This window comes from Oryzias melastigma, linkage group LG17 (assembly GCF_002922805.2).
Source record: "Oryzias melastigma strain HK-1 linkage group LG17, ASM292280v2, whole genome shotgun sequence".
NCBI classification, from domain to species: Eukaryota; Metazoa; Chordata; class Actinopteri; order Beloniformes; family Adrianichthyidae; genus Oryzias; species Oryzias melastigma.
This window is the reverse complement of record NC_050528.1, coordinates 10,230,560-10,241,534: the sequence shown is the minus strand read 5'-3', so window position 1 is coordinate 10,241,534 and position 10,975 is coordinate 10,230,560. Positions and strand designations below refer to the sequence as shown.

Sequence of the window (10,975 nt, the reverse complement as noted above, 5' to 3'; positions counted from 1 at the left end):
CGGGCTTCTAGCGCATAAAACACTTCAAACGGAGGGAAGAATCTTGTGTTCTAAAGTGGAGCCCGCACATGATTTTTAGTGGAAACTTGACAGCAACGTTTAGACACAGACATATAATATTACAAAATGCAAGTGGTTATAAAAACATCAGCCACTTTAAGTCAAAGAGGCTAGAAAAAGATTAAATCTTTCTACACAACCACAGCTCTGACTATTTTTACTACAACTCAATAAAGTAGAAAATTTGGTAATTGGCAGGCGCTTTAACCAATTAGAAAAGTTAAAATTAGTATTAAAAATATTGCAATAATTCAAATAAGTCAATGTACACTGGGGCAAAAAAGTAATGGTGCAAGTTCTCCCACTTAAAAAGATGAGAAGCCTGTAATTGTCATCATGGGAGTACTTCAACTATGAGAGACAAGATGAGAAAAAAATCCAGAAAATCACATTGTCTGATTTTTTATGAATTTATTTGCAAATTATGGTGGAAAGGTTTTTGGTCACCTACAACCAATCAAGATTTCTGTCTCTCACGGACCTGTAACTTCCTCTGTCCTCCAGCTGTTACCTGTATTAATGACACCTGTTTGAACTCGTTATCTTTATAAAAGACACCTGTCCACAACCTCAAACAGTCACTCTCCAAACTCTACTATGGCCAACACCAAAGAGCTGTCTAAGGACACCAGAAACAAAGTTGTTGATCTGCACCAGGCTGGTATGAAGAAATCAACTGTGGGAGCAATTATTAGGAAGACATACAAGACAACTGATGATCTCCCTCCATCTTGGGTTTCCCACAAGATCTCACCCCATAGGGTCAAAAATGATCACAAGACAGAGAGCAAAAATCCAGAAACAAAGGCTATCATTAGTAACACACTATGCCACCAGGGACTCAGGTCCTGGTCAAATACTGTTTGGTAAGAACTCTACTGTTTGGAGGAGAGAGAATACTGGGTTGGATCTAAAGAATATAAAACCTACTGTAAAGCATGGGGGTGGAAACATCATGCTTTGGGGCTGTTTTTCAGCAAGGGACCAGAACGACTGATCCATGTGAAGGAAAGAATGAAGGGGGTCACGTATCATCAGATTTTGAGTGAAAGCCTCCTTCCATCAGCATTGAAGATGAAACATGGCCGGGTCTTTCTGCATGACAATGATCCCAAACACAGTGCCCAGGTAACGAAGGAGGGGCTTCATAAGAAGAATTTCAAGGTCCTGGAGTGGTCTAGCCAGTCTCTAGATCTTAATCCCATAGAAAATCTTTGTGGGAGTTGAAAGTCGGTGTTGCCCTGAGACAGCCCCAAAACATCACTGCTGTAGAGGAGATCTGCATGGAGGAATGGACCAAAATACCAGCAACAGTTGGTGAAAACCTTGTAAAGACTTACAGAAAGTGTTTAACTGTTGTCATTACCAACAAAGGGTATATGACAAAGAATTAAGATGAACTTCTGCCTTTGACCAAATGCTAATTATCCATCATAAATTACAAATAAATTCTTTAAAAATCAAACAATGTGATTTTCTGGATTTTTTTTCTCATTTTGTGTCACACAGTTGAGGTATACCTATAATGACAATTACAGACCTCTCATCTTTTTTGACTAAATACTTTTTTGCCCCACGGTATCTAATCCTTATGTGTTTACCTTTACACAAGCATATTTACAAACTGTCAAGAGGCACATTTTTTTGTCATACCAGTTCTGTCCTCGTTTTACCTCTATCCACACAAACTTTTTCAATTCCTGCAAGATTCCTTTTATTTGATAACTTCACAAAAAATAAAAATACATGTTTAATTAGCAGTTTTTTAAAGAAACTGGAGCAAAAACAACAGAAAGAATATTAACATGCGGTCTTAACCTAAATGTTTGAAGGTCACCAATCAATAAAATCTCCCTTTTTTAAATTAAAAAGAAAGGAAAAGGGTGAATTTTAATTTTGGCAACACATTTTAAACTGTGTTGTCAATAATTCATGTTTAAAACTGGTATTTGTGGACACAGTGTGACAGTATAGTTTCACTGCTCCTGGTTTTGATTTATTTCAGCTTTTATTCTGTCTCCCATCATCACTGCCTGTGATTTCCTTTCCCAGGTGGTTCCAATAGGATTTATTGTAAACATGTGTTTGCAAGAATGTGCTCTTTGGAGTGAGTAAGCTATGAGTAAACAGTTAAAGTCCATTTTGTCCCAATTTGTACTCTGACTCTTTTATGACCTGCTGTTTTTTAACTTTCATAAAGAAAAAAAAAAAGGACTGTTATGGATTCTCTGTGCAGTTCAGCTCCCGTCAGGCTGTAACCACAAGCACAGGGGAGTGACAGCTGCGAAAGACAGGAGACAAAGAGTGGATATGAAGTTAGACAGTTGCATAACTCCTTTCTTCTTCTGGTGGTATCATCAATCACGTTTGAGGTTGAGTACTGCACAAAACTGACCTTGAGTAAGTTGCTGCCACAGAGGAATAATCCTAAATGATGATGGCTTTTACATTCCCCTTCACTTCCTCTAGTCCCTCCTACTATGCCCCTGTGACGTCCTAATTCTTTCTGTCACCCTCTTTTTCACTTTCATCACCGGTACCCCATCCAGACTCAGATGCTGACCCATCTGCATCTTCTGAACCTCTCCCTATATTTCCTCAGACTAACAGTCTAAAAACAGAGGCTCCCTGTGATGATTTTGTTCCGTACTTGCTTCTCATAGAGGTTCAGGTCAGTGAAGGCACCGCGGCTTGAGTCGTGCGTAAGTGGCCTTCTTTTGGACGGCTTCAAAGAATTTTTAAATTGAGCTGGAGAGAATTTTTTTTTTTCATCTAATCCATCATCTTTAGTCCTTTTTTCCCCAAATACACATTTTATACAAAGACGTTTCATGATTATTGGATCTTCAGCTGACGTTTAAAGGAAGTCAATAGTCTTTTGTTCAAAGACTTTTTCCTTTTGAAAACCACTGGTGGTGACTAATTTTATGAATTAATCATGAAGAGAGGAAAATAGATGATTTCATAACCTCAACTGCTTCCCTTTAAATATTTAACAGGTGGTACATTTGGAACGAGAAGTTTTCAGGACTTTCTGAGGTTATGAGAACCAGGAAACTTATAGAAGGTCGAAATGCATTCATGCTCTTTAGAGTGTATTTTTCTTGGTAAATTATAAATAAAAATTACAGACTAGCAAACAAAGTAAAACAGAAAAATTATTTCCTTGGATTAAGTTTTTTTAGTTTAGATTTTACATAATAGATAAAAAGTATAAAAAAAATTAGTTTTGTTTTGTTCTGTGTTATATAGGGAAAATATACTTTGTATTTTACCTGAATTAATAATAAATTTACTCATAATATATTAAAAATTGATTTTTACGGCTAAAATAAAGTAGAAAAAATAGAATTTATCTCAACTGGAAATGTTTTTTTTTTCCAATATTAAAAACCTAATTTATAGAATAATTTAAATATATATATATAAAATTTAAAACCATTTATAGTTTTGTTTTTCTTGGTTGTTATTTCATTTAAATCATTCCTAGAAAACGTTTCCAATAAAATATGAAAAATTTGCGATTTTTTTACTTGAATGTTTTATTTTTTAAATATGTTCAAAGTTAATAGGAATGTGTTAAACTATTATAAAAAAATCATTTTCCATAGGCATTAATTTTATTTTATACATTTTCTTTATTTCTAGTGATTATTGAAGTAAATCTTCAACCATGTTATGTACACTATGAAAACTCCATGAATATTATAATAGAAAATTTTTACTAAAAATTCAATATTTTTAATTATTCCAATGTCCCCTCTTCTAATTAAATCATCTCAATCTGAAAATTTCTCTTAAATAACCTTTTTTCTCTCTAAAATCCTAACATCTAACTAAAAGGTGAAATTATCTGTAGTCATTTTCATAAAAAAGTTATTTTTGGGAAGATTTGCAATCTAAAATACAGATTTTAAGATTGTTTTTGCTTCGTTTCACAAAAGTTTGCTATGGAATTTGTTTGCAGTCACATTTTTTCCTATGCCTGCTGAAAAATAATGACCTACGAATAATGACTCCTTGTTTTATTGGGTAATAATAAAATGTTTGCTGTTTGGTTAAAATTGCTTTATGTTCTTTTTTCCAAGTTACATAAAATGAGCTTTTTTTCTGGGAAAAACAAACAATCCTATTCTGTTTATTTTGTTTATGTTCATTTAAGAAACATTTTATGTACCAGATTCTTTAATTATTAATATTTACAACTGGGATGTAAAATGCACTTAGTTTTAATGTTCAACAGGTATACTAGATAATGTTTTAGGCTCTCTGTCGTACTTCTCTCATTTTGTTTTTGAATATTTTTCTAGATATTGATGGTCCAACAAACCTCGTCACCACTGACGTATCGGAAGACACTGCTACGGTCTCCTGGGATCAAGTTCAAGCTCCGATAGACGGCTATATGCTGAGCTACACCTCCTCTGAAGGCAGCAGCGCAGACATCCCTGTCGGCCGCGACAGCAGTTCATACACGCTGGTCGGCTTGAGGCCTGGCGTTCTCCACACTGTATACATCTGGGCCTACAGAGGCGACAAAGTCAGCAAGAAATCTTCAACAAAAGCAGAAACAGGTACGGAACCGTGACCCGTTTAAGGAGTTTTTATAGAATTCATTAAAAGATCCACTCAGATCATCTTGTGATTTATTTTAAATGCATTTCCAGTAGTCATTTTAGGGAAAAATGTTTAATTTTAGTTGTTTTCTTGGACATAGTTTCTGCAGAATGGAAATAGTCCATTAGGAATTCACCGTTGAGTTATGAATGGAACCGTTGGCACAGAGCAACCCCGCCCCCTTTCCCCTCCTTGTTGCTGAAAGCTTGGAGCAGGCCCTATTTTTGACGTCATTTCAAATGGCTTTTTGAATCAAAACATACTCAATTTTAAGCTTTATTTTCTTTATAAATGTCTTCCTTCATGAGAGAAAATCCACAAGAACATGTTGGAAACACCAAAAACACATTTTTTTATCAGAGTGGGTCTTTTTTTAAAGGCTGTGCAAGAGTTACATTTGGAAGAAAGATAAGCGGTATAAAAATATAACCCAGATTTCTATGAAAACCTAAATGCACATTAGCTGTGAAGCACTTTAGCTTCACAGCTTGTTGAGGGGAAGACAGATGGGCACTTTCTTATTCATGAGCTGCTTTGAAAAAAAAAATGTTTAAAATCAAATACTTAATTTTATGTGAAAAACTGTTTCTTTTGATCATTTATGTGCTGGAATTCAGGGATAATTTTCTTGACCTTTTGTAGTGGTGAAAAGTAAAAACCATCAGGTCTGACATTTCACAATAAGCACATTAACCTCCCTTATCCTAACTGCCATGGGGGCGCTTTAACTCCGACTGAAACAGGTCATTTAAAATAATTAGCATGGATTCCTCATTTAAAGCATTTTTTTTTTAGCCTGAGGCTGAAAATGGGTTAAGAGGTTTGAGAAGACAAAAATTTTCTTGGTCAACAAAGCCAACTATTTAGCCTTTCATGTTCTCCTGTCCTTTAATCTGACTGCTGCGGGAGCAGACAGCTGCTGCTGTCTCCTTGCATTAATGTTTGAGAGGAAGTCAGCTGAAGAACTCGGAGTATTTCTCCCATTGGCTCTAAAAATCTGGCCGCGCAACGAGGTCTAAACCTTGAATTTTTCTGATAAATTAGAGCTCGGTTTCACAAGTCCAACTAACTGTATTTGACCCGATCAGGGGTAATTTAAAATAGATAAAGTTGAAATTTGTTTCCAACAGTTTTCCAGGTTACTTTAGATGAGGTTTGCAGAGATGTTTGCTCCAATAACCTTCCTCATACATCAAACGCCAGAAACATTTGAGGTGAAACAATTACAGATATTGATGCAGGAGGAGAAATGAACAGACTCTTTAATGAGATCAGACTGCAGCGTTTTAAATAGGAGCAACGTTTGTCGAACATTTTACTGCCGAGATGTGGATGCAAACATCTGGAGTTGCTAGAACCACACAATGTGAGATAAATGAGTTTTCCCTGAGCAGCATCCCATGATGAGTCCTCCAGAAGTGAAGATATGTACTGAGCAGTCAAGTACAAAGGTAAACCGCTGTTCACACACCAACAGGAACACCAGACTAATACATTTATCATTATTTGTGAATTTTAAAGAGATTTTATGGGATAAACTCTTACAGTCAATGAGGCAGAAAAAAAACTTTTTTTTTTCCTTTTTTCTGTCAATTAAACAAGAAAAAAACACTTTATGTTTCATTTGTTTAACAATAAAATCCAAGTGAATGTTAATGAACATTAAAAACAAATGTAAACATGACAGATTTTAGTCATCGACTCATTTCCATTTGTAGTCTCCTGGCAGGTTTATGTTATTGAGGAAATAAAACAGATTTTTTAAAAAAATCAACTACGCATTCAAATATATAACAGAAATAAAAACCAAAATACAAATAGAAAAACTGTATAAAACTAAATCAAATATATCATTTCTGTTATTTTTTTTGTATTAAATTTTCTAATTTCTGGTCATATTTGATTACAAATTTGCGATTGGGCAGAGAGGCCCAAATCCAGGCCTCGAGGGCCAGCTTCCTGTAGGTTTTCCAGAAATCCTGCCTTATCTGCTGCTAATTTCCAGGATCAGGTATGTTTAGCCAATAAGGAGCTTCAATGGAAGGTTGGTTGGAAAACATGTAGGACACCGGCCCTCGAGGCCTGGATTTGAATACCCCTGATCCAGAGCCAGCTTCGGGAATGAAAACCCATTTTTGTCCAAATATAGATGTGCATATATTGTGTATTAGCCTCAAGTAGCTCGGGTGTTTCTTCCATCGCATGTTGATGGCTAATGTGTTGAAATTCTCGTAAATAATAAAATGCAGAAAACAACACCAGATAATCATTTTAGGATTTATTGAAATAATGAAAACATTGTATTATGTTCTGTGAACGTTTCTTTTTTCAGGGAAGCATCATTAATCTCCGTATCAAAAATCCTCTTCGCTTTCATGATGATCATTTTCCTGTACATGTGCGCACTTCTCCGTCTTTGCTCAGTAATCCACGTTCTTTAAATTTGATGCTCGCTTTTTCCACTAGGAAATAGTCTGCTCCCTTTCTCCAGCCGTCTTATCTACTATTCTCGGATACGTTCAGGATCGGGCAGATTCCTCACCACAATATTCTTTGGCGTATGCCACCGCATAAAGTTTAAAAGCTAAATTAAATGAACGTTTTTTGGCTGTCACAACACAAACACCAAAAGCTGCCGGTACGAGCTGAGAGGCTTGTGAAGCTAACTGATCACTGCTAGCTTGTGTGTTTGTGTTAGCCTGTTAGCTGTTCTCAAATATCTACGTCACCTCGTGAGAACCCTCTCATTTGGTGGTGAGAGCGCAGTTTTTTAGAGGAATAGTCAGATATGCATGAATGGATTAAAACAAATACCACTTTGAGGTTGTTTATAGTGAGAAATGAACATTATTAAACTACAAAAAATAGTTTTTTTATGGTATAGAATCTTTAAAATGTTGTCTGAATGCATAATTCCTTGCTCGACTACCATGTAATTATTACATTTTTTCTGATTTATTTATTTTTTCCCTTATCTATTCATTCAGGGGTTCTGAAGAGCTGAAGATGTTGAAGTTCTGTTTGGTAGTGACGAAGATGGATAGGATCAGGAGTGAATCTATGAATGTTGCGGATGTAGAAGATAGGATTATAGAGGCCGGTGATTTGCTGCACGGACCTCTGAAAACAGGACGCAGAGCTGAAGATGAGGTTCCCTTCTGGAGTGACGAAGATGGATAGGATCAGGAATGATGGTGTTTGGTGAGTGTAGGGTTAGATAGCAGTTGACCCAAAGAGTAAAGAAGATGCAGTTTTAAAGCAGATTCTAGTGGAACAGCTTTTTCATCTGCGTCTAGAACTTCTGCTTATGTCTTCACACATGGAATTCTATAAGAATTATGTAAACACTGATGCACAATGTTCACATTCACCTTCTCTGGAAGCTGCCATAAACAAATAGGAGAAAAGCCAAATAATAATTCTCATTACCTGAGTTTTGTCAGGGTCAGAGTATTGTGGAGATATCTTCAGTCTCTGTAAAGAAAACCACAAGTTGGGACGGGTATCAAACAAAACATTTGCTAATTCTTTGTTGAGCGTGTCCTCGTCTTAAGAGCTGCACTTATCCATATTTAAAGTTAGTTTTTAAAAAAGAATTATCTTGTAAATCTAAAGCAACTTCAGTTTGTGTCTCACAGCAGCTAAAATTCATGTTTATTGATCATCAGTTCTTCCCTCTTTATGTTAGTTCATGGAGTCAGGGAAAGGAAAGCCAAAACATTTCCCCACTTAAATTTTTTTGTTTATTATTATTATTTCAAGTACACTTCATAAATGTTAATTGAAAAAAAAAGACCCAAATCAGCTAATTTCTGTTTTAGATTCACTAAAAGATTATATGTTAAGGAGCAAAAAAGGAAAATAGAAATAAATCAAAGAAAATATTACAGACGCTCAGCAGTAAATTCTGCAGAGCAGGTGCTGACAGGAGGCGGAGCAGGTCACTGTTCAGATCCTGTTAATAAAAAAAAAAAAAAATCTTCGTTTTTGGACTTCTGCTAATAATTCCACTCCGTCAGAGCTAACCCACATGTGGCCTTAATTTGAAGGACCGAGAACAGAAGTGGAAACAGGCTCGTTTCTTTGAAAAACTTTTAGGTGTCGAAATAGGAAAGGCGCTACCGCGGAGATGAAAGGGAACCGGATCCGCAAAAATGTCCTCTTAAGCAGTTTATCAAAGACCTTCTGATCGACAGTAGCGCGTTAGGTTATGGATTCATGCAGTTTCTGGTACTTCGTGTACTCACACATTATATTAGGTAAGGCTGTTGTTTACTGTGTAAGTCATGACAGTTTCACTGAATGAGAAGATTTTTTTGTGTAACTCAGATTGTTGGTTTATTTGTTCATTTGTTAGAGATAAATTTGATCACAGAAGAGATGCTGTTTTGTACCAGATTTAGCTGAAAGCTGCTTCCCATCTGTAGTCCCACTGCATGCCAACATGGCAACAAAACACACAACAAGCGTATCACACCTTTGATCCTGGGAAAATAGCCGTGGTGATTTTGTTGTCTCTAGTTATTTATGCAAACATTACATATCGACTTTATAGAAATTTTCGAAACAGTTTACCAAGAAAATACAAAAAAAACAATTAAATTATGGATTAAAATCTAGTAAATTTACTAGAAAAAAAATAATAACTGCTAAATTACAAGAATAAAGTATTGAATTTGGGGCTGCACGGTGGCGCAGTGGTTAGCGCTCTTGCCTCACAGCGAGAAGGCCCCGATTCGGATCCCGGCTGGGACCTTTCTGTGTGGAGTTTGCATGTTCTCCCCGTGCATGCGTGGGTTTTCACCGGGGACTCCGGCTTCCTCCCACCGTCCAAAAACATCCTTCATAGGTTCATTGGTGACTCTAAATTGCCCCTAGGTGTGAATGTGAGAGTGAATGGGTGTGTGATTGTGGCCCTGAGACAGACTGGCGACCTGTCCAGGGTGTACCCCGCCATCGCCCATCAGCAGCCGGGATAGGCTCCGGCGCCCCCGAAAGGGAAGAAGCGGTTAAGAAGATGGATGGATGGATGGACGTCTTGTATTTAGTACTTTAATAGTCATAAACTAAATTACGTGATTTTTTTTTCCTTGTAAATTGTATTTTTTTTGTAAGTCGTAAATCTTACATTTTTTTTCTCATAAAATTTACGGCTATATATCTCATAGTATTACTTTTTTTTTTTTTTGGTGGCCCCAATACTATAAACCTATAAAAACATTGTTTGACTGTTGGGAATATACTTTTGAGATGGAATATTTTGCAAAATTCAGATTAACTTCCGGGACGGTTTCAATCTCTGATGTTTTTAATAGAGAAGACAAAGTATCTGTTGGGAAGCAGCAATTAATCTGAGATGTGGACGTTAGTATTTTGATTATCTATTCGGAATGCATCTGAACACGTTTTTTTTTTTTTTTTAGGGGAAATTGTGCAACATGGTTCAAAATGTGGATAAATTGCACATTAGACTTCTCCAAATTGCAAATTATCAATAATCTCTAGATTTAAGACCATAAAGTAAACAGTAAGATTTTGAAAAGTAATATAATCCTTGTAAATATGTTTATATTTGTTATTTTTTAATGCAATAAAACTTTGATTTATTAGACCACACGGCTGTTAAAAGGTCAACAAAGCTCCCAGTCTCCCAGAAAAGGCTTCCGACAGGAGAGGCCGTCCCCACATGTGAGCGGCTTGCAACAAGGCTATCTTTGTGTTGGCCAGATGATCTGTAAAATCCCCCGGGAGCTTGAATTGAAAGCTGGATCCTTTTCAATTAGGCGGCAAACAGCCGAGCTTTGGATTACAAACCTCTCTGATCATAACTCCTCAGAAACCATCATGATGCTGTTTTATAAACAGAAAGCACGAACGTGTCATGAAGTACACGTGAAAGTTATCAGAAACGTGACTCTGATTGTGTAAACCCGACAACAATCTGTTTTTGCAGACTTATTGGAGTATTTGGCTCCACTTTTGTCCTTCTTTTTTAAAGAAAAACCGGTTGGTCGATTATGATCATTTCTAAATGAAGATTCCTAATCATCTGTGATGATTTTGCACCTTATGTTGACTCTTCCTTCAATATGTTGAGCTGTGGGAGATGAAAGCTCCCACGGCTCCGGCTCACATCTCCATGTCAGACGATTTATCTCAGCGTCTGTTCGAGGTCAAACTCTCAAAGCATTTAAATCAGCACGAGTAACTATCAGATTATTTGTAAAGTGTAGATGAGCAGGCAGATGGCAGATGATCGTGTGAATTAGGTGGAAAAAGTATAAAAAGTTGGTAATAA

At 36.4% G+C, this 10,975-nt stretch overlaps 1 protein-coding gene across 1 annotated transcript in view; it reads left to right on the top strand.

Moving 5' to 3' along the window:
* tnn (tenascin N) overlaps positions 1 to 10,975 on the top strand; it is a 42,283-nt gene that overhangs the window by 22,458 nt on the left and 8,850 nt on the right. Inside the window, exon 9 of the mRNA XM_036216453.1 lies at positions 4,371 to 4,634. Within this exon, the coding sequence (XP_036072346.1) occupies positions 4,371 to 4,634 (264 nt within the window). The remainder of the gene's footprint in view (positions 1 to 4,370; positions 4,635 to 10,975) is intronic.